The sequence below is a fragment of the Carcharodon carcharias genome, chromosome 31 (genome assembly GCF_017639515.1).
Source record: "Carcharodon carcharias isolate sCarCar2 chromosome 31, sCarCar2.pri, whole genome shotgun sequence".
NCBI lineage: Eukaryota > Metazoa > Chordata > Chondrichthyes > Lamniformes > Lamnidae > Carcharodon > Carcharodon carcharias.
In genome coordinates, this window is record NC_054497.1 from 17464058 (window position 1) to 17488105 (window position 24048).

The 24048-nt window shown below is 42.9% G+C and overlaps 1 protein-coding gene across 1 annotated transcript in view; it reads left to right on the forward strand.

Annotated features, from left to right (window-relative positions):
• The window catches only part of LOC121271596 (glycogen [starch] synthase, muscle-like), a 149871-nt gene that overhangs the window by 34638 nt on the left and 91185 nt on the right, over positions 1-24048 (forward strand). The window contains exons 12-13 of the mRNA XM_041177631.1: positions 1512-1703; positions 10172-10360. Of these exons, the coding sequence (XP_041033565.1) occupies positions 1512-1703; positions 10172-10360 (381 nt within the window). The remainder of the gene's footprint in view (positions 1-1511; positions 1704-10171; positions 10361-24048) is intronic.

The following is a 24048-nucleotide window of genomic DNA, read 5'->3' on the forward strand; positions in this document are numbered from 1 at the left end:
GGATTGGAGGTCTGCTAACGTTGCATCTTTGTTTACAAAGGGAGCGAGGGATAGACTGAATAATTACAGGCCAGTCAGTTTGACCTCAGTAGTGGGCAAATTATTGGAACCAATCTGAGAGACAGGATAAACTGTCATTTAGAAAGGCCCGGAGTAATCCCGGACAGTCAGCATGGATTTGTTGAGGAAAGGTCATTTCGGACTAATTAGATTGATTTTTTTTTGAGGAAGTAACCAGGAGGATTGATGAGGGGAGTTAGTTGATGTGGTCCACATGGATTTTAACAAGGCTTTTGACAAGGTCCCACATGGCATTCTGGTTAAAAAAATAAAAGCCCATGTGATCCACAGGAATGTGGCAAGTTGGATATAAAATTGGCTCAGTGGCAAGAAACAAAGAGTAATTGTTGATGGGTGTTTTTGTGATTGGAAGGCTGTTGCCAGTGGGGTTCCATAGGGCTCAGTACTAGGTCCCCTGCTTTTTGTGGTATATAGTATATAGTGGATGCAAATATAGGGGTAATGACCCAGAAGGTTGATGTTGACACAAAAATTGGCCGTGTGGTTGGTAGCGAGGAGGTTAGCTGTAGACTTCAGGAAGACATCAATGAACTGGTCAGCTGGGCAGAAAAGTGGCAAATGGAATCCAACCCAGATACTAACCCACTCTATGTGGTTCAGCCTGTGAGTGGCCAGAAATGAAGATCAAGTTAGGGGGTAAAGATACCATAGTTTTGAATCAATTTTAAATTGGAGAATGTTCTGTTCATCTACTTTTTAACAGAAGGCAAAATATTTGAAATCATGTGAAGTCCAGGCTGGTGACATTAATTTAGAATGAATCACACTCTGTAACCAACTTAAAGAAGGAATATAAGTCTTGCCAGGTGATTTGAAGATGCTGATGATGGTGAGAGGTACCAGAGCATTAGAAAGACCTAGGTTAACATCATCATCAATGTATTCATTTATTTTTGTTTATTTCTTTAGAAAGAAGATGCATTTATAATTGAACATTTTACAACCTCAAAATGCTCCAAAGTGATTCACAGCCAATAAATTATTTTGAAGTGTTGTTATTGTTGTTATCTCAACAAGTGTAGCAGCCAATTTGCGAACCACAAGGTCTACCAAACAGCTGGGAGAGAAATGATCAAGCGCTCTGACTTGGTGGTTCTAATTGGAGGATGAATAATGAGCAGATCATTTGGACAACTCTTTGTTCTTTGGAAAAACTCCCAGGGTATCTTTAAATCCACCCGAGAGGGCAAATGAGCCTCAGTTTATGTTCTCACCTCTGACAGTGCAGCACTCCATAAGCACTGTACTGTCAAGACTGGATCATGTATTTAAATCCTGGGCTCGGATCTGAATTTATAGCTTTCCCACTTAGGGGCAAGCGCTGGTAAGTTCAATTGCTGGAGGATACAAGTTCAGATAGGGACAGGCAAGCTGAATCTTCAGGTAGCACAGTAATCAAATCTATTTGATAGTTGTCTCTCTTTCTGCAGGTGTACTTTGGGCGCTGGTTAATTGAGGGCAATCCTTGTGTTATCCTGTTCGATGTTGGAGCTACAGCTTGGAGCTTGGACCGTTGGAAAGCAGAGTTGTGGGATTGTTGCGCTATTGGGATTCCTTGGTATGATCGAGAGGCAAATGATGCTGTTCTCTTTGGTTTTCTCATCACCTGGTTCCTAGGAGAGGTCAGTGAAACCCATGTGGAATTATTCATATCACAAAACAGATAGAATCATAGAATGGTCACAGCGGGAGGCGTTTTGACACATTGTGCCAGCTAGTTCCGCTCCTGGCTTTTCCCTGTAGTTTAGCAAATTCTTACTCTTCAGGTGCTTATCCAAATTCCCTTTTGAAAGTCATGATTGAATCTACCTCTATCAGACTCAGACACTGCTTTCTAGATCCTAAACATGTGCTGTCTAAAAAAGTTCTTTAAGTCACTGTTGGTTTTTTTGCCAATTATCTTAAATCAGTGCCTTCTGGTTCTCAATCCTTCTACCAATGAGAACTGTTCTCTCTATCCAATATGTCTGGACCTCCTATGATTCTGATCATCTCTATTAAATCTCCTGCTTTGGACAGGAGGGGGTTTAATTTAAACAGCCCTGATTTCTCCTCTCGCCACCCGTCCTTAAGCAGAAAGGTGTTTTGATTTACTTCCCCCTTTATAAGCGGTAGCATACTTCCCAACTCTTCGGTTTTGGTGTGATCCAATTCCTATTATTAACCCCACAGCAAACTTGAGAAAGGATGAACTCAAAGGGTTAGTTTATCTGCACACACTCAAAATGCGGGAGGAGGATTGCAATGTTGCCTCCTGTGCACTTATACAGTAAAAGAGGGATAGGGAAAAGAAAGATTTACAGGGCAAAGACTACAGAGAAAATAATTATTGTTTCTTGTAGGCCCAGAGTCCAGAATCAAAGTCCAATGAGGTATTCTTTCATGGAAGTTGACAGGTTGAAATCTGATTTTCTGGCAGTGTTGATTTCACACGGTGAGGTAGGCAAACAGAGATGGATCAGTCTTAGAGGCGATGACACAGAGTTCTGCTAGAAACAGTGTAGATGAGGCCAAAACCCCATTACTGTGCTGCTGCTTATAGATGGCAAAGTGGCAGACTGAGTTTGCAGTACAGCAAGGCAATATAACTGGTTCCACCAGCTAGAGGTTCATGTCACATGATTCCCAGTCTGTTTGACAATGTGTGTGTATTCCCCATCTGCGTTCCCGTGATGGTTAAATGTTCCAACCATTAAGACTTTAAAGAAAGGTTGCGGGGCCCTTTGTCCTACCAGATGGTTAAGCTCTGGTTGGCCAGGCTTGCCTTACAAAATGCAGAAGTTTGTATAGTTCTCTCTGAATTTGGTCTCTGCAGCCCACAGGGGGCGTTAGTGTCTCTTCAGAGATAATGAGGTGTAAGTTTCTTTGAAGCTGCCAGATAGTTTCTTTTGTTCAAGGGTCACAGACGGATATAGCTCCAGCCATTTTGAAAGGTCTTTGCCCAGTTTTTAAAATTTTAGAAATTAGCTGTGAGGATATCTATATATATTTTATAAAGATATATAGTGTGAGGTCTTAGTCCACTGACAGTTTTTGCAACCTCGGATTAAAAAAGAGTTCTATTTCATTTTTTATATAGTCTTAAGAAGGAAGAATAGGAAGTAAAGAAGTATACATTGATGTTCTTATTCCCACTGGCAGTTCAGATGTACAGCTAGCCCAGGGGCAATGGCAGTCCCTAGTTGCATTTTCCTTTTTTCGAGGTTTAGATCTGGGTTAATGTGTCAGCAAGGACACTGTTCTTTCCTTGGATGTGGAATGAGTAGGTTCAAAACCTTTCTTTATGTGAAGTCCATTCAGGGTTAGAGTTCTGAATTTTCTTTACTGGGGGATCAGGCATCAGCAAAGCCATAGATCTCAGCACTCTGGCTATTCAACCCCTGATAAAATATCCTCCACAGGGTCTGGGGATTTACAGGGTGGTTAGCACTCAGGTGAGTGATGGTCAAGCTGCTCTGGGCAGCTCACAGGCGAATGCTGGGCACCAGGTCTTTTATAAAAAATATGCACTGTGAGGTCTTAGTCCCAAAACACTCTGCTAAACCTTCTCTTTAAGGAGACCAACTTCTCCAACCTGTCCATGTAGCTGAAGTCCCTCATCCCTGGAACCATTCTCCTAAATCTTTTCTGCACCCTCTCTAAAGCCTTCACATCCCTCCTACAAGTGTAGTGCCCAGAATTTGACACAATACTCCAGCTGAGGCCAAAACAGTGTTTTATAAAGGCTCATCATAATTTCCTTGATTTTGTACTCTATGCATCTAATTAGAAAACCCAGAATCCCATAAATCTTTTAACCATCTTCCCAGTCTGGCCATCTTCAATGATTTGTGCACTTACATCCCCAGTTCTCTCTGTTTCTGTATCCCCTTATTTTATATTGCTTCTCTTAGATCTTCCTATCAAAATGTATTCATACTTCTCTCTGTTAAACTTCACCTGCTGCCTATCTGCCCATTCCATCAGCACATTTTCTTGATATTTATCACTATTCACAGTTCACAATAATCCCAAGTTTCAAGTAATTTGCAAATTTTGAAATTGGGGCCTGTAAGCCCAAGTCTAGGTATTAATATATATCCCTGGGGAACCCCATTGTGTCCTTTCATCCAATCCAAAACACAACCGTTTACCACTATTCTGTTTCCTGTCACTCAGCTAACTTCATATCCATGCTACCACAATTCTTTTTATTCCATGGTCTTTAGCTTTGCTAACAAGTCTGTTATGTGGCATTTTATCAAATGTCTTTTGGAAGTCCATTTATAACAAATCAAGAATTACTGTCATCCTGAGATGGTGAAGCAGCCCATGTCCAAGTGCAGCAAGACCTGGACAATATCCAGGCTTGGGCTGACAAGTAACAAGTAACATTCGCGCCACACAAGTGTCAGGCAATGACCATCTCCAACAAGAGAGAATCCAACCATCTCCCCTTGACATTCAATGGCATTACCATCACTGAATCCCCCACTATCAACATCCTGGGGGTTACCATTGACCAGAAACTGAACTGGACTAGCCATGTAAATACTGTGGCTACAAGAGCAGGTCAGAGGGTGGGAATCCTGGGATGAGTGACCCACCTCCTGACTCCCCAAAGCCTGTCCACCCCATCTACAAGGCGCAAGTCAGAAGTGTGATAGAATACTCCCCACTTGCCTGGATGAGTGCAGCTCCCACAACACTCAAGAAGCTCGACACCATCCAGGACAAAGCAACCGCTTGATTGGCACCACATCCACAAACATTCACTCCCTCCACCATCAATGCACAGTAGCAGCAGTGTGTACCATCTACATGATGCACTGCAGGAACTCACCAAGACTCCTTCGACAGCACCTTCTAAACCCACAACCACTACCATCTAGAAGGACAAGGGCAGCAGATAGATGGGAACACCACCATCTGGAAGTTCCCCTCCAAGTCACTCACCATCCTGACTTGGAAATATATCGCCGTTCCTTCACTGTCACTGGGTTGAAATCCTGGAACTCCCTCCCTAACAGCACTGTGGGTGTACCGACACCACATGGACTGCAGCGGTTCAAGAAGGCAGCTCACCACCACCTTCTCAAGGGCAATTAGGGATGGGCAATAAATGCTGGCCCAGCCAGTGAAGCCCACATCCTGTGGATGAAAAGAAAATCTCTGTTACTGTATCAAAAACTCAGTCAAGTTAGTTAAATATGATTTGCTCTAACAAACCTATGCTGGCTTCCCTTACTTAATCCATACTTGTCCAATTGACTGTTAGTTCTGTCCTGGGTCATCACATCTAAAAGCTTTCCCACCACTGAGGTTAAACGGACTGGCCTGTAGCTGCTTGGTTTATCCTTGCATCTTTGAATAAGGGTGTAAGATTTGTAATTCTCCAGTCTTCTGGCACTACCCCTCTGTCTCAGGAGGATTGAAAGTACCTCCACAATTTCCACCCTTACTTCCTTCTGTATCCCTTAATGCTTCCCATTTTGGTGATTTACCTACTTTAAGTACAGCATTAGTACCTCCTCTATCAATTTTTAGATCATTTAGTGTTTCAATTACTTCCTCTTTCACTAAACTTTGGCAGCAGTTTTAAAGACAGGTGAAAGTATTCATTTGGTACCTCAACCATGTCCACTGCATCCAAGTGTTGATGTCCTCTCTGGTCCCGAATTGACACGACGCTTAATGTCCTTTTACTATTTATATGCCTGTGAAGACGTTTAGATTTCCATTTATGTTCGCTGCCAATCTTTTTTCACATTCTCTTTTTGCCTCTCTTTTTTCCTGTTTCACTTATACTCTGAAATTTCTATATTCAGCTTGGTTCTTGTATTACCACCCTGAGATTTGTCACATGTACCCCTCATCCTGACCACACCTCATTCCTTTCTATTCCTGACTTTAGTGCTATCTGTCTCTCCCGCTCTTGGTGAACTTCTTTATCCTTCCTCATGTGACACCCCAGTTCCCATCTCCTTGCCAAGTTAGTCTCCCCCAGGAGGGCACTGGTCCTGGTTCTGTTGAGATGTGACCCATCCAGCTTGTACAGGTCCCACCTACCCCAGATCCAGCCCCAACCATCCGGCAATAAACAACTCTTCCTCCTGTTCCATCCCTCCAGCCACACATTCATCTGTTCTATCCTCTTATTTCTATACTCACTAGCAGGCGACACTAGGAGTAATTCGGAGATTACTATCTTAATTTCCTGATTGCTAGTTTCCTCCCTAAAATATGCTTGCAGGACCCCATCCCTCTTTCTACCAATGTTGTTGGTACCAATGTGGATCGTGACTTCTGTCTGTTTGCCCACTTCCCTCAGATTGCTCTGCAGCTGCTCAGTGATATCCTTGGCACCAGAGAGGCATCCCTGCCTAGATTCACCTCTGCAGCTGCAGAACTGCCTGCGTGTTCCTATAACTATAGGATTCTCTATCACTATTGCTTTCCCAATCTCCTTCTTGCTCCCTGTACAGCTGAGCCAGCTGTGGTCCCTTGGACTTGACTCTAGTTACACACCCTAGAGAACCCATCACTCTCAGTGGTTGGAGAGAGAGAGATGCACTACTTGTCTGGTTCTCCTTAACTCTCTGGCGGTCACCCATTCTCTCTCTGCCTTCTCGAGTTTAACTGTGGGATGTCCACATTCAGTAACGTGCTATCCACATAGTGTTCAGTCTGGTGGATGCACCGCAGTGACTCTAGCTGCTGGTCAAACTCTGAAACCGGAAGCTTGAGTTCCTCCAGCTGACAACACTTCTTGCACACAGGGAGCATCCTGGAGTTCCCACATAGCACAGGATATACTTTCCAGGGGACTGAAGTGCCCTGCCATGTTTCTATAGGTGAGACTACTGCAAACTTAAAAACAAAAGTACTTACCAACTGCTCAGCAATCAGCTACTTCCCTCTTGTTAACAATACTTTAGGTGACTTTACCTCTGACCCTGCCACTCCTTTACCTCCAATCAGATGCTAAAAATACTAAACACACAAAAAGTGAAACACAGATACTTAACCTGTCTTAGAAGCCTTGGGTTCTCCCTTGTGCTGATTGTGATGCTGATTGTTGCTTTGCCCCCAGCATCAGCTGTCCTGTCACTTGGAGCTCTGACCCTTCACACCACCTTTGTAAACTTGGTGTAGTATGCCAGAATTCCCCAACACTTTTTATAAAATTCCATGTGAAAGGTGAAGTCAGTGAGCCTCCACCAGTTAAAAATTGGAGGTAAACAAGGAAATGATTGGAAGAGAAGAGGCAATTGCTGAGGAATGAAGTTGGTTTAGCAATATGTACTGAGTGGCCTTCCTATAGGTACCTGTACTGTTTCTAATTACATGAATTCTTCAAAATATCTTGAAAACTAGCGATTTGACACTAATAAAAAATAACAAGCTTGTCTGCGCTGTGGGCTTGTGGGGAGCTGTGAGGTGGTTTCATTGACAGTTGTATCAGACCTCCGAGAAGGAAGCGATCAATTATTGGTTACTGGGATGAGGACCTTCAGTTACATGAATAGATGGGGAGATGGTGGCATAGTAATGTTGTCATTGGGCTAGTACCTCAGAGGGTAATGCTCTGGGGACCTGGGTTCGAATCCCACCATGGCAAATAGTGAAATTTGAATCCAATAAAAATCTGGAATTAAAAATCTGATGATTGCCAATTGTCGTAAAAACCCATCTGGTTCATTAATGTCCTTTAGGGAAGGAAATCCTTACCTGGTCTGGCCTCCATATGATTCCAGAGCCACAGCAATGTGGTTGACTCTTAAATGCCCTCTAAACAAGGGCAGTTAGGGACGGGGAATAAATGCTGGCCTAGCCAGCGGCACCCACAGCTCATGAATAAATTTAAAAAAGGCTGGGGACTGTTCTCCTTAGAGTGCAGAAAGTTAATAGCAGATTTGATAGAGGTGTTCAAAATCATGATGAGTCCGGACAGAGAGGATAGGGAGAAACTGTTGCCATTGGCAGAAAGGCAAAGTATGAGAAGGCATCCATTTAAAACAATTGGCTAAGGGATCATGAGGGAAAAATGTTTTCTCTAGTAAATGGGCTGAATGTTGCTATGTTTTTACACAGCAAGTGGTTGTGATCTGGAATGCACTGCCTGAAAGGATCCACCACTCTTTCAGGTTCAATCAGGAATTGGATAAACACCTGAAAAAAAAATGCAGGGTTCCTTCAAAAAGGCTGGGAAGTTGGACCAGCTAAATCGCTCTTACAGAGAACCAACACAGGCTTGATAGGTTGAGTGGTCTCTTACTGTGCTATAACCATTCTATGATTCTGGTCCTTTGATTGTCAACTGTATGGCCAGAAGCCTCCGATTGGTTAGGCTTTGGCAACTGTAAATAAACCCCAGGGAGTGTCCTGTGACACAGTGGATAGTGTCCCTACCTCTGGCCAGACTTGATGGCCATGGAATGTGTGTGCATAAGGAAGCCGAACAGGTTGATTATCAGTCTGTAAACCTAATGGCCGGCAGTAAGAGCAGAGAAGTTTCCTGATCAGCCAGACTGCAGAAGGCAACGGCAAACCACTGCAGTACTTTGCTGAGCATAATCGTGGACCAATCCAATGGGAGTCCATGGTTGCCAACGACCTCTCAGCCTGGTGCCTGGAGCAAGAGGAAATAACAGCTCCTGTCAGTGACCAGGGAGGCAGCAGGGGATCTGGATTAACTTCAATCTCTGGCTGAATTTCAGCAAGTAAGAAATGAGTAAAGATTTTTGGGGATCTAGTTTGATGAAAGTTATCTCATAGATCTTTCTTGTTTTGATGTGTTGTGATGGAAAGAGATTTGCGAGAATGGTACCAGGCATGAGAGGCTTCAGTTATGTGGAGAAGCTGGTTTTTTTCTCCTTAGAGTAGAGAAGGTTAAGAGGAGATTTGTTAGAGGTGTTAAAAATCATGAATGATTTTGAGAGTTTACTTGGTTTCCAGTGACAGAAGAGTTGGTTACCAATGGATGCAGATTTAAGGTGATTTATAAAAGAAACAGGAAAATCATGAGGAAATTGTTTTTTCACCTTGTTGGGATCTGGGATACACAGCCTGAAAAGGTGGTGGAAGCAAATTCAATAATAATTTTCAAAAAAGGAATTGGATAAATACTTGAAGGGCAAACAAATTATAGGGCTGTGTGGAAAGAGCAGGGGAGTGGGATGAATTGTATAACTCCAACGAAGTGTCGATACAGACTTGGTGGACCAAATAATTTTCTATGGTGTCTCATTCTATGATTCTATGAATAAGTAGAGTGTATATCACTGCAAATACACTGTTTGTACTGGGTGCTGATCATTTACCTTAAATAAATTGATTGGTTTGTTCCCTAAGTCTATAGACTGTTCACACAATATAGGCTGCATGTGGTATTAAGGGATATGGAACAAAGAAGGATAAATTGAGTTGAGATACATGAGTGATGGGACAGGATTGAGGGGTTGAATAGCCTACTCTTGTTCCAGTGGTACATTCCAGTAAGCTAGTGAACATTGGTAAGGTTTCTTGCTCTTGTTTACCTGGATATTTGATAAGTAAACAGGGTCTGCAGGATCTGCAAATGGAAGTTCCAGGTGATGGTAAACTCAGTTAAAATATCCAGCTTAAAACTCAAACAACAGGGAGCTAGAAGAAATGTTGATGTCATGGGCTATTGGGACTTGGAATAAATGACTACCTTGCAAAGATGATTATTAACAATCTATTAAAACTGGAATAGAGGATTATATTGCAAAGCAATCTCTATATTTTAGAGGAATGGATGAGCAGTTGCAAAAAAAAAATTACAGGGTTCAGGGAAAGAGCAGGAAATAGGCCTCAAGTTGATAGTTTAGATAATGAATTCAGCATGAGTTAAAATAAACTCCAGTGTCTGCATTCTTTGATTCTATTTACTCAATCTGTTTTGTTGCATGTTTTGGAAATAATTCTGAGACATGTATGAACAATACAATTCCAAACATAAGTGAATTATTCCTTTAACCTGCTAGGTGCTGACACTGAGAAGAATATGATGCATAAGACTTGATAAGATTGAGTATAGATAGCTATGTTTTCTGCACCTGATTAATCTGGTTTCTTTCCTGTGTAGTTTGTTTCTCAGTGTGGAGGGAACTGCCCGTTTATCATCACCCACTTCCATGAATGGCTGTCTGGCATTGGTTTGATTATGTGCAGAACCCGCAATATTCCTGTTGCCACGATCTTTACAACACATGCTACGTTATTGGGACGCTATCTCTGTGCTGGAAATGTCGACTTCTACAACAACATTGCCCATGTACGTAACATCCTTTCTAGTTCATTCAGTTAGGGATATCTCCAAACTTTCCCAAATATCCTTATGCATGCAATGCCTCCTCAGACAAAATGGTTTTAAGTGTTGAAATATATATCTTCAATATATTTGTTGTAGCATAGGACAAGGTAACTCAGCACTTTGTTGCTTGCACTGAACATAGGCTCCTCTCGAGGACTGATTTTTATAGCCCCATTTTTCCTGACTTTTGTTCAATGCACTTTTATATTCTTTAAGTGATTGTTGAGTGTTGTAGGGTGTTAGTTACAGTTTGGTTGGTCTGCAGAAGCCTTCATAGTCATACATAGGTTAAGCATGAGTCTTTATTGACCCAGAACTATTTACAAATATACAGTGAAGAGAACAAGCTGGGAGCTATCTCAACTCAGCAGGTCTGACAGCATCTGTGGAGAGGAAGACAGAGTTAACATTTTGATTCTGTATGACTCTTCTTCAGAGCTAAAGAGAAGTAAAAATGTGGTGAAATATATACTGTTTAAGGGGGGCTGGTACAGGTGAAGCTGGATAGAAGGCCAGTGATAGGTGGAGACGAAGGAGAGATTGCAAAAGATGTCATGAACTAAAGATCAAAGGGGTGTTGATAGTGGTGATACTGATTAAAGAAGGTGCTAATGGTGACATCAAGAGTGGAAAGCAGGATGAGCAGGATGGCCCGAGTGGGTGGGGTGGGGGGAGAAGATCAAAATAGGCTAAAAGGTGGGGATAAAACAATGAATAAAAATGGAAATAAATTTTAAAAATAATAATCATAAAAATAGATGGGAAAAATATATATAAAAATGTAAAAATAAATATTTGGAAAAAGGGGATCAAAAAGGGGTGAGGTTAGAGGAGATTTGATCCCCTTTTTTCAAATATATATACATATATATATATATATATATATATAAATATTTTCTTCCCACGCCATCCCCTCCCCTCACCCCACCCCCACTCGGGTCATCTGTCACTTGCTCATCCTGCTTTCCACTCTTAAAGTCACCATTAGCACCTCCTTTAGCCAGTATCACCACCATCAACACCCCTTTGATCTTTAGTTCATGACATCTTGTCAATCTTTCCTTTGCCTCCACCTATCACTGGCCTTCTATCCAGCTTCACCTGTACCATCACCCCCCTCCCCCCTTAAACAGTGTATATTTTACCACATTTTAACTTTTCTTTAGTTCTGAAGAAGAGTCAAAGGACTCGAAACGTTAGCTCTGTCTTTCTCTCCACAGATGCTGTCAGACCTGCTGAGTCTTTCCAGCACTTTTTGTTTTTGTTTCAGATTTCCAGCATCTGCAGTATTTTGCCTTTATCTGGGAGCTGTCTTCCTGCTTGCTGGTACACACAGCTCTGTCTAACACTCGATTGACCGTGGATGTGGGTCATGTGCTCTCTTACTACTTCACTGTATGGGTATTACTGTACTCAGTCCCACATTAACCCTCTATGTTCCAGACCCATACACTACACCTCTCCCAAGCCTTTATCCAATTTATTTTAAGTGATTGCAGTTTAACTTATGACTTACATTATTATTACGATCATACATTTACATTGTCATTACTACATTCTCACTACCCCATCTTCCCCCTTCAAGTCCTTGAATTCAGAGATTCAGGCAGCCTGGAGGCCTTGCACCCTTCCATATCTCATTCCCACTGCTCCTGGAGGAGTGGTAGGCTCTGTCACTGCTGGTTCTTCCTGTAGATTCAGAGGTTGTTCTAGCATTGGGTATGCTTTCATCCTTTTCCTCCATTCTTTCGGGTTGAACTGCACTTTGTCGGATCGGCTGTTGCACTGGCTGGTGGTCGCTACTCTAACTCGTTTCTTGTGGGATGAACATTGTAGTCATCTCCCTGTCGCTTCTTTTACTTATGTCATCATGTGGGTTGTCACGATGTATGTGGAAGTTTACATTTCAAAATTGGAATCCTCATTTTCACATTTTTACCCAAATCTTTGATGACTTCTTTTCCAATTTTTTCTCAATTTTATCAAAAATTTTGAGTATTTTCTTCTTTTCCAGTTGTTTTTTGAGCCTATTAATCTTTTCATTCAGCTCAGCAACTACTCTGGCAAGTTGAGTTGTCTCTGTTTCAGAATTATCTGTGCAACTCTTAATATAAGTTTCACAGCTTCATCTGGGCATTCAGTTCTGTTTGGAATTTTTTTCCATTGTCGTTGACTGCTCCTTGGACTCTTTCAATTCACTTGTTAGATTGCCAGTCTGTTTCGTAGAATTTCTCCTATTTGCTTTCAAAGTCGGGATTTGCTCTTCCATGTTCTGTATCTCACCCTTCATGTTGTTCCCAATTGGAGCAACGTTCAAGAAGTTCATCAGTTTTGGTTGTTAATTCTGCTTTCAACCAATTGTTCTGATGCATCAGCATTTCTTTCTCCTGTTCTAGGCATTTTGCATGATGCTTACTAGAGACTTCTGATGCTTGAAGTTCATCAAGTTTTAATTGAAGATTGATCTTTGTCAAATTTGCTTCTATAAGTTAGTCATTTAAGCATTTTGTGTCCCCTTTCAGGTGTTCCACTTCCTGTGAGCAAGTCCAATGTTCTCATTAGTTCTTGTTTTTCATTTACAAATTCATCTTTTGTGTGTGAAAGTTGGTTCTCTATGCTGATCAGTTTTTCTTTAATAGAGCACAACTCCTCTGCACTATTCTTCAAGCTCACACTCTGTAATTGCAATTCTGCCAGTTGTTTCTGAGACACTTCACACTCTTTTGTGAGAAGTTCGACTTGCTCTTGTCATTCTAGGTTCTTAATTTTAATCTCTTCATATACATCTTTGGAAAGGTAATGTTTTCCCAAGTTTTCTTCCAAACGTCCAACCATTTTCTTCAGCAGTCTCTTTCTTATACCCCTGGCTTCCTCCTGGAATACAGAACATTTCTGAGTCTTCTCTTCCAACTGGTTTGTTACTTCCTTTAGGATGATATTAAATTCATTTTGCTTTACTCTGTAGTTTTCCAGAGAAGCAAACTTTGACCTGAGGGATCCTTGTAGCATGTTAAGGTTCTTTAGCAGGTTTTTATTTTCTTTGTGAAGCTCAATTACTTCATCTTGAGTTCTCTTTTAATTTAAGAGTCTCATCAAGTCTGTTCTGCTGTTCTTCCATTCTGCTTTTCGAGGTAGCCTTTATTCCTTCCTGCTGTTGAACGGTTATGTACTGTATTTGAACTTAATCTTGAAGGATAGTTAGGTATTCTTTCAGCTGTTTACTTTGTTGTTCAGCTCTTGCCTTCTCAGTCTGTGATTCAGTGCATTGCTTTGCCCCTACTGATAGTTCCAGCGCAGCTTTTTCCGCATTGAAGTAGTATTCAACTTCTTTAGTAACTCCTCATGTTCAAGGGGTTTGCATTGGTTCCTCAGAGAGTCTTTCAACTTCTTTAAGTGCATTTTCTGCTTGCTGTTGTGCCTGGTTGTACATCTGGCTGAGTTTTCCCAACTCCCACTTCCATTTGCCAACAATGGAATTCAGAGTTGTTATTTCCTCCTTGTACCATTGTGACTCCTCAGCAATTTGTTCGGATCTTGAACAGTTTGGTTCATTGAAGACTTTAGTTTGTCATGTGTTTTCAAAGGTATATACTCAGCTTGAATTTTGTGTTTCAAATCTTCCAATTCAGCTTTGATATGAACAGTTTCCTTTTGCAGGGATTGTTTATTTGGGATTTCATCAGATAACCTGCCTTTCTTCACAGTCATCTTCACTGCCACCTGCTGTTGCAGTTCGGGTAATGTGTCGGAGTTTCCAAAAAGATATGTTTTTGGGACTTCTGGAAAGGTCTTTGGCTCTCTGGCACCCTCATGTGTCTTCTTCCTTCTGTATCTTTACTTGGGGGTTTCTATCCCGCTTTTTAAGCTCTGTGTGCTTCACTACTTAAGGATAAAAATATCCATCAAAAGCTTTTAATATTTCTTGAAGCTTCATCAATGCCTTGCATTAGGATTACTTCTTCTGCAAGTTCACCAAAGCCCCAGGATGAAAAGGTATTTACCTGGATTTTTTCTGACTTTCTATGTAGACCTGATGTTCTCTGGTAGTTTAGAAATTCTCTTCTCAAGGATGCCAAATTTCCCTTTAGGTTTGGCCCTTGGATGAGTCCAAATGGTTCTGGAGTGGAATTCTGATCCATGGTTAAAAATTTAAAAGTGTGGGTTCTGCTTTAAGAGCTTTCTGAATTTCAGGATGGCATTGTTGGAGATTAATCACACCGAGGCATCAGTTCGTACGTAGAAACCCCATTTATTATTTGTGCACAAGGGAGAACAATACAGCGAGAGTTATTGCACTGTCTCAAAGCAGAATACACAAAGACTTGCTTAAAAGCATTTTACAACCAATCAGTAAATTTTGTACATCTCAATCCACTTACTTGCATAAGTTTACTGACCAATCCATGTTCCAGTAAATTTCCATTCCTACACCGCAGGTGCAGTTGTTTATAATTTGGTTACCACAACTTTGATTACATTTGGCCCGAGAGAGAGACACATGGAATGTCTCAAGACCCATCCTACTATAGTGGTCAGACAAGATGCTATTGTTCTGCAAGGTTGCAGTGTTTTTCTCTTAGGCTCAAGCGTTTAACTTAATTGCTCCATTAACCCTTTCAATACTGAGTGGGGCCCCCCTATAGTTGTCTTTAGGCCACCACAGCATCACCATTCACTTGGAGACAAAGGGATTTCCCACGCTTGCTGGTTTTGGCGGGCTCCGCTACAATGGCGATCGGGCTCAGTTTGAAAATGATTTTCAACAAGGGCTGTCTGGAGCGGCCATTTGTAGAATTCTCTTACTCAGCATTTATGTTTAAGGTCGAATCCTGGTTTTTGCTTACCTTTATCTGGATTTAAAAAGTCATGATTCTTCCTGAGTATTCAACGAATTATTTATAAATCTTTTCATAGCGAGCTTGGCTACCACGTGTTAAATTGTCTACTCAGGAATCAGGTTTTTACTGACAGTTTTTTGCAAGCTGCACTTCTGAAATTTTTAAAGATTTCTCAGGACTTGTGGCCCAGAGTTTTAAAATATTTAGCTCACCCTTGATAGGTCTGCTGACTTTGTGCGTTCTGGGATTAGAAGCTGGATTTCCAAAGGAGATACAATGGAGTCTTCTGCTGCAATAAGGAATTTTAAATCTCTGCCTTCAGTTTCCAGGCCTTTCTTTGGAGCTTTTTTCTTGGCAATTTTTCCTCTGCACCTCTGCTTCTGGAACTCCTTTTCAGGTCACACTGCTGCATTTTTTTTCTCAGTCTTCCAGCATTTTAGTTTCTCTTTGCATTTTCTGTGATGTTTTGGGCTTTTTTTCCACGCCATGTGGGGATGTTGGTTACAGTTCGGTAGGTCTGAAGGAGTTTTCGTGGTCATACGTAGGTTAACTGTGAGTCTTTATTGCCACTAGTACTATTTACAAATATGCAGTAATGGGTACAAGCTGGGAGCTGTTTCCATGCTTGCTGGTACACATGGCTCTGTCCAACACTAGGCTGACCCTGGGGGGGCGGGTCATGTGCTCTCTTACATCACTGTGTGGGTGGTACTGTACATAGTCCCACATTAACTGTATATGCGCCAGACCCTTATACTACATTGTGCACCTTCTCAATCACCACTCATGGTAATATGTTGCATGTTGCAATATTTTACATTGTAAAAGTTTCTCCAACTTGTAGGAACAGGAATATGTGCCATTTAGTTCCATGAGCCTGTTTCAATGTTCAGCAATGTCATGCTTGAACTGTGACCTAACTCCATATAGCCACTTTTGCCCCATATCCCTCAATATCTTTGGCTAACAAAAATCTATGAATAAAAGCAAAATACTGCAGATGCTGGAAATCTGAAATAACAACAGAAAACGCTGAAAAACCTCTGCAGGTCTAGCAAGATCTGTGGAGAGAGAGAGACACAGTTAACATTTTGAGTCTTATGACTCTTCTTCAGAACTCAGTTTTCAGAACTATAGTTTTAGGTTCCCCAACTAGAAGAAATACTTTCATCAAATCTACTCTACCTGTCCCCCTTAATATCTTGAAAACTTTGAACAAATCACCCTTTAATCCTTTAATTTTCAGGTAATCTATACTTGGTTGATATAACCTCTCCTTGTATAATAACACCTGGAGTCCAGGTACCATTGTAGTTGATCAACAGTGTACTCTCCCAGAACAATATATCCTTCCTAAGCTGTGTTGCACAGAATAACTCACAGTCCACCAGGTGTTATCTAACCAGGGCTCTGTACAGCTGAAGCATCACTTTTACCTTCCGTGCATTCTGTTCCTTTAGATATAAAGGCTAGCATTCCATGAACCTTTATGATTATTTTCTGTATCTATTCATGACATTTTAATAACCTGGATCTTCCAGTATCTTGGGACCTTCGTTATGTCTAGCTTTTCACCATTTAGGAAGTCCCCTGTTTTATTGGTTACTCCAAAGTGAGCAACCTCACATTTGCCAATATAATAAAGTCCTCACTTAAAGTTGTGGTTGTGTACCTGAAAATTGCGACTTTGAGTGGAATGACTTTAAATGAATCATAGGTTCCCATAGGGATCAACGTTAAAGTCAGAGCTAGATTCCTTCGGATGTTTCTCACCCAGAAGAACCAATGTACAAGTTGAAATACTGTACCACATATGTGCGGCACTGTGCATACCTAGATGAAATAACTTGCAAAATAAAATGCATCACTAAATATAAAAGAAATGCAAAATATAATACAATTAAATTCTTAAAATAAATTACAGCATTCACCTCAGTACAGTACTTTTAGATTGACCAGGCTCCATGTAGTGGCAAAAGATTGTTAGTGCAGGTAGTGGCTGAGGTTCTCGGACTATCAGCACTGACCAACTTCTGACACTAGATGGAGGCCAGGACTTGAGTACGAAGCCAGGAGCAGAGGCAGCAGGAGAGCCAGAAGCTGGGAACGGCTGAGGGACAGAGGCCAAGAGGCAAAGGGGGCGGGGGGGTTGGGGGGGTGCGCGGCTGGTGAGTCAGTAAGTGTGGGAGAGGCAAGGGGTGGGGGGGTGGGGGGAGGCAGTAAGGGTGGGAGAGGCAAGGGGGGAGTCAGTAAGGGTGGGAAAGGCGAGGGGGGAGTCAGTAAGGGTGGGAGAGGCGAGGGGGGAGTCAGTAAGGGTGGGAAAGGCGAGGGGGGAGTCAGTAAGGGTGGGAAAGGCGAGGGGGGAGTCAGTAAAGGTGGGAGAGGCAAGGGGAGGGGAGTCAGTAAGGGTGAGAGAGGCAAGGGGGGGAGTCAGTAAGGGTGGGAGAGGCAAGGGTGGGGGGGGAGTCAGTAAGGGTGGGAGAGGCAAGGAGGAGGGAGTCAGTAAGGGTGGGAGAGACAAGGGTAGGAATGGGATGAAGAGGAACTGAGGGCAAGAGTGGGGAAGCATTGCGGTAAAGTCCTGAATAGAAGAGAAAGTCTGTGGTTAAATTGAAACAGGCAACATTAACAACATTAAACAGATATTTTGATGCTACTTTATGAGTGATGTTAAAGTGAAACAGTATTAAGTGAGCTGACATTAAGCATGGGCTTTACTGTATTGAAATCCATTTGTCCAAGTTTTGACAATTGGTTCAGTCAATTTGCTGCTGACCAGGTTAATAATTTACCCTCAATTTCATGAGCTTCCATGATTCTCCTTTCTGTCCCCATGTGGGATTTCTCAGCAGGATCTGCTCAAGGAGATGGTGAACCCCCGAGAGAAAGGACATAAAACAGACATTTGCACCTGCTGTTCTGGGAGCTCTGGTATTTCTGTTTGAAAAGACAGCATAAGATCGAGTGCCTGTTTTTCCTTAGATTTCCTTAAACATTCTACCTATTTCTATCTGTTCAAATGGCTCGGTAAGAAATTAGCTGAATGACGGTCGACAGAGAGTAGGGATAATGGTGATAATTGGTAGGGTGTCCCACAAAGATCAGCGTCAACTATTCACCATATTAATTAACAACTTAGACAACGAGATTAAAAAGCCAAACTGAGACTGACTGACAGCACCATAACTAGTGGAGATGGAAACTTAAAATTAGAAATATGAGGCCATCTTTAGGCACAAGATGGATAGAACAGGACAGGTTTGAAGTGGTGAAAATATAGTATGTAGACAATGCCCAGACGTAGAGGGAGGCGGGTGGAGGGTGGCAGATGTGGGTGTTTCAATAATTAAGGAATAAGAGCTCCCGGTGGTAGGCTGCCCAGCTCGCTTACTGGATAAGGGACATCTCAGACCAGGCTGAAAGGATGTTGGAGCAGGAGGGTCCATATTGAGACCAACAACAGAGGGAAGGTTAGGCCATAGGTCCTGTCAGGAACTAGGAGCTACATTAAAGAATAGGACCTCAAGGGTTGAATCCTCTAGATTACTACCCAAGCCATGTGCAAATTGGTGTAGGAATAAGCAATACTTGCTTAGCAATACTTGCTTAGCAATAACCTGCTCACTGACGCCCAGTTTGGGTTCTGCCAGGACCACTCAGCTCCTGACCTCATTACAGCCTTGGTTCAAATATGGACAAAAGAGCTGAACTCCCGAGGTGAGGTGAGAGTGACTGCCCTTGACATCAAGGCAGCATTTGACCGAGTGTGGCATCAAGGAGCCCCAGCAAAACTGGAGTCATTGGGAATCAGGGGGAAAACTCTCCACTGGTTGGAATCATACCTAGCACGAATGAAGATGGTTGTGGTTGTTGGAGGTCAGTCATCTCAGCTCCAGGACATCACTGCAGGAGTTCCTCAGGGTAGTGTCCTCGGCCCAACCATCTCCAGCTGCTTCATCAATGACCATCCTTCCATCATAAGGTCAGAAGTGGGGATGTTCACTGATGATTGCACAATGTTCAGCACCATTCACAACTCCTCAGATACTGAAGCAGTCCATGTCCAAATGCAGCAAGACCTGGACAATATCCAGGCTTGGGCTGACAAGTGGCAGTAACATTCACGCCACACAAGTGCCAGGTAATGACCATCTCCAACAAGAGAGAATCCAACCATTGCCCCTTGACGTTCAATGGCATTACCTTCACGGAATCAACATCCTGGGGGTTACCATTGACCAGAAACTGAACTGGACCAGCCATCTAAATACTGTAGCTACAAGAGCAGGTCAGAGACTAGGAATCATGTGATGAATAACTCACCTCTTTTCTCCCCTAAGCCTGTCCACCATCTACAAGGCATAAGTCAGGAGTGTGGTGGAATACTCCCCGCTTGCCTGGATGAGTGCAGCTCCCACAACACTCGAGAAGCTTGACCCAATCCAGGACAAAGCAGCCACTTGCTTGGCACCACATCCATAAACATTCACTCCCTCTACCGCCAATGCGCAGTAGCAACAGTGTGTGTAACATCTACAAGATGCACTGCAGAAACTCACCAAGGCTCCTTCGACAGCACCTTCCAAACCCACGACCACTACCATCTAGAAGACAAGGGCAGCAGATAGATGGGAACACCACTACCTGGAGTTTCCCCTCCAAGTCACTCACCATCTTGACTTGGAAATATATTGCCGTTCCTTCACTGTCACTGGGTCAAAATCCTGGAACCCCCTCCCTAAATAAGGAACAAATTGAATGAATTGTAGGAACAAATTCAAGCTGGAGGATAGGACATGGGAGCCATTCATGAGATACTGCTACAAGAAGTCAGGACTGGGAACTAAACATACCAGGTTATCAGGTCTACAGAAAAGATGGGGATGCAGGTGGTGGAGGTGTAAACTTAATGATAAAGGATGAAATAATTTCAATGATAGAGGATTTAAGGAGTGGTAAGCAGGTGGTAGAATTTAAAAAAAGAAAAGCATTTCAGACTAAAGTGTGAGTTGTGTATAGTCTCCAGGAAGCAGCTGTGAAGTGGTAGATTGCATATATATAAAGATTAGACAATCAGTGAAAGCTGAGTAATTTTAATGGGCGATTTTAACTTTCATATAGATTGGAACAAGCAGGCTAGAACATATCATTATGGTGAATTTCTTGAATATGTCCAGGATTGGGCAATAATAGTTGGGGACTTCCAGCTACCCTAACATCAACTGGGATATGAACAGTGTGAAGGGCACAGAGGGTGCACAATTCTTGAACTGCATTCAAGAGAACTTTTTTAGCCAGCATGTAACAAGCCCAAAGAGATGGGGTGCAATTCTAGATTTAGTCTTAGGAAATGGGGCTGAGCAAGTGGATGAAATAGCAGTGGGAGACCATTTTGGAGACGGTGACTATAACACAGTTAGACATAGCATCATTATGGAAAAGGACAAAATAGAACATGGTTAAAAGTTATAAATTGGGGGAAGGCAAACTTTACAAAGCTGAGAATTGATTTGGTGAAAGTGGACTGGATACAACTACTCACTTGAAGGAAAATCAGTGACAAATTAGTGGGAGGCATTCAAAGGCGAGTTTCTACAGGCACAGTGTAGACATGTACCCACAAAGAAAAAGGGTGGTGCAGCCAAATCTAGAGCCCCCCTGGTTATCCAGAAGCATATAGGTCAAGGTAAAGCAGAAAGAAAAAAGCTATGACAGTCACAAAAGGCTTAATACTGTAAGAAGCCTAGAGGACTATAGAGAGTACAGGAGTGAAGTAATAAAGCAAATTAGGAAAGCAAAGAGAGGGTATGAAAGAATATCAGCAGGTAAAATTAAAGAAAACCCAAAGATGTTTTACCGGTACATTAAGAACAAGAGAATAACTAAGGAAAGGGTTGGGCCTCTCAGAGATGTACCTGGTAAGTTGTGGATTGATGCAGAAGGTGTGGGCAGGGTTCTCAATGAGTACTTTGTCTCTGTCTTCACTGAGAGGGATGATGCAGATATTCTAGTTAACGAGGAGGAGTGTGAAGTTTTGGATATAATAAGCAAAGTGAGAGAGGAAGTACTGGAGGGACTCGCATCCTTGAAGGTGGATAAATCACCAGGGCCAGATGAATTCTATCCCAGGTTGTGAAGGAAGCCAGGGGGAAATAGCAGATGCTCTGAGGATCATTTTCCAATCCTTACTAGATACAGGCAAGGAACCAGGGGATTGAAGATCTGTGAATGTTGTGCCATCATTTAAAAAGGATGTGAGTGACAGGCCAAATAATAATGGGTCAGTCAGACTGAATTTGGTGGTGATTCTGGAATTATTGGAATGATTCTGAGAGACGGGATAAACTGGTTGTCTTATGAGGATAGGTTGGACAGCTGGGTGTCAGGGGTGGGTATTTGGGGCCCTGTGATTGGACGCATGGTGGAAAATCTAAGGGAGAACAAAGACGTGTCATTCGTTTAGGTCATCGCACTGTCACTGTGCAGGCCAGGCACCCTGGAGAGACAATGGAGATCTGCAACATGGTGCCATCGTCTTTCAATGATCAATGGGGACTCCAGGTTTGAGGCTCCCATTAATGATGAGACTGCACTAGAATGTTTGCACCATCTGAACTCTCACCTCTGTGCTCTGCACTCTTACCTTCATCTGACACCCCCATCTCTCCGCGGCCGGCTGACCGAGGTCCCTGGCGCCTCTCCAGCTCCAAAGCCTCCTGCTCAAATCTGGTCAGGATTATGAGGTTAGTGGGGCCTCCGCCTGTCCTTGACCTCTCAATGTTGTTATGGGCTGTCTTCCCCTGAAAGGACAGAGGAGCGTTGATCAGTCCCCTCTCTACCTGCAGCACCATCGCAGCCTGGCCAACTCCAGCTGAGGAACACCTGGCAGGGCACATCCTAGTCGTGGCCCTCGAGCCACAAGGCACTCGGTCCAAGCAGCCAGGGCTCACCCCCTTGGCCAGCTCCGGCGTCATTGACAGCTGGCACTCAGACTCTAACACCCCTGAGCTCCACAGGGGATGGCCAGACCTTAACACTTCACCACACTGATCCACGCCAACACGGTATTCACCCTTGCTGAGCTCAGCAGGCCGTTAAACCTCTTGTGGCACTGGACCCAGGTGTTCCGCACCATATCCTGGCTGCTGACCAGTGCTGCCACCTCCTCCCAAGATCTTTTTGTCAGGTGCACTGGCCTCCTCCTTCCATCTCTGGGTACAAGGGTGTCCCTCCTGGCAGCCACCTCCCCCCGGAGGACCACGGGGCACTCATCCGAAAACCAGGGGGGCCGAGTGCCCACCCAACCTGCCCTCCCGCCTGACGTCTGCACCTGAATTCGAATCCATAATTTTTCATCTCCTGCTGACGACACCGAAGATGTCTTCTTTGCTGGCAGCCTACCAGGGCCTGACTCTGCCAGTCTTAAACCAGCCGCCGGTCACCATTGGACCCAGTGGCTGACAGGCCCCTCTACCCGCCCACCCCTTCCTGACCATTGGGGAGCTGCCTTAATTGGCCCGTTAGTGTGGGTTTGGGGCTGACCGTGGGCAGTGGGCTGTTACCTACCCACACCCGGACCTGCCAATCATGCTCGCCCGCCAAACTCAAAATTCTGGCCCTAGAGAATTTTGCTGCCTGTCTGTTTATGAGACATCCATTAATGCCATTTTCCTGTCTCCTTTCAACCATTTCTCTGTCTGTTCCACCACACTCCCTTTTATGTCATCCTCATGATTTGCTCAAAACAAAAAAAATTATGTCTTTGAGGTAACCGTGAAGCAGGCAGTCCTGATGCTGAGAATGATGATGATGACTGGCCTGAAGAAATTGGATTGCTTGCTGCAAGTTCGAGTCCAGTGATGAGCATTTTGGTTGCTGAGTCATTCAACTGTGTGGTGTGGGATCACATTCACATCTCTAACAGTGTGTGAGGTGGGATTGGCTCAATTGCTACTTGGAATTTCCTGACAAGGAAAATCGGCATAAAGTTAACGAATATGAAAGCCCCAACTGCTTTATGTTCGGAGACAGCAACACACTAAAGTATTTTCAAAAGAGTGGCTGTCCCTTGCAGGACCACTTGAATGCTTTACATGCAGACAGGAAAGCTTTAGTGATGCCTCTATTGCAAACCTTTTGTGATGGGTTTTCAAGTGCAGTGGATTTTATAATATTTGTAATGGGGAAAAGTGGAAAATGTTGCCCCTTGGATTGGGAAGCCAAGAAAATAAGGAGAATAGTAAAAAGTACTCTGGCTGCTGAAATTCTTGCACCTCCTGAGGCTGACATGGGATTCTTTTTATCAAAGGTATTCAGAGAAATTCTAAATGAAGGAAATACCAAAGAAAATGGACTGTTATATAGACAACCATTCACTTTGTGGTAACGTACACTCCACAAAGTGTGTAATTGAAAAAAAATTAAGAATTGATATTGCAAGTCTAAAACAAATCGTGGAACAAAACCAAACTCAAATGGATAGATGCAAGACATCAGTTATCAGATTGGTTTACCAAAAGGAACACTTTAGTGAGAAATTATTGGGAGTATTGGAAGAAGGACGACTCATGATGGGAGTCTCAAATGTGTGGTTTATTTCTCTTTCATCAGTTTTTATTGTCTGAAAATAGAAATGCACTAGTTTTTTTTTCTTTAAGAAAGAAGGTCTTTTGTTAATGTTGGAATCCTGTTCTAATATGAAGTGCATACTTTAGTTTGTAAGTAAGACCAGCTGTTACTAATTGAGGAAAGTTTAGGGAATTATTCTTAGGTTTCTAAGTGCTGGTTTATAGCAGGGTTGGGGTGGGGAGT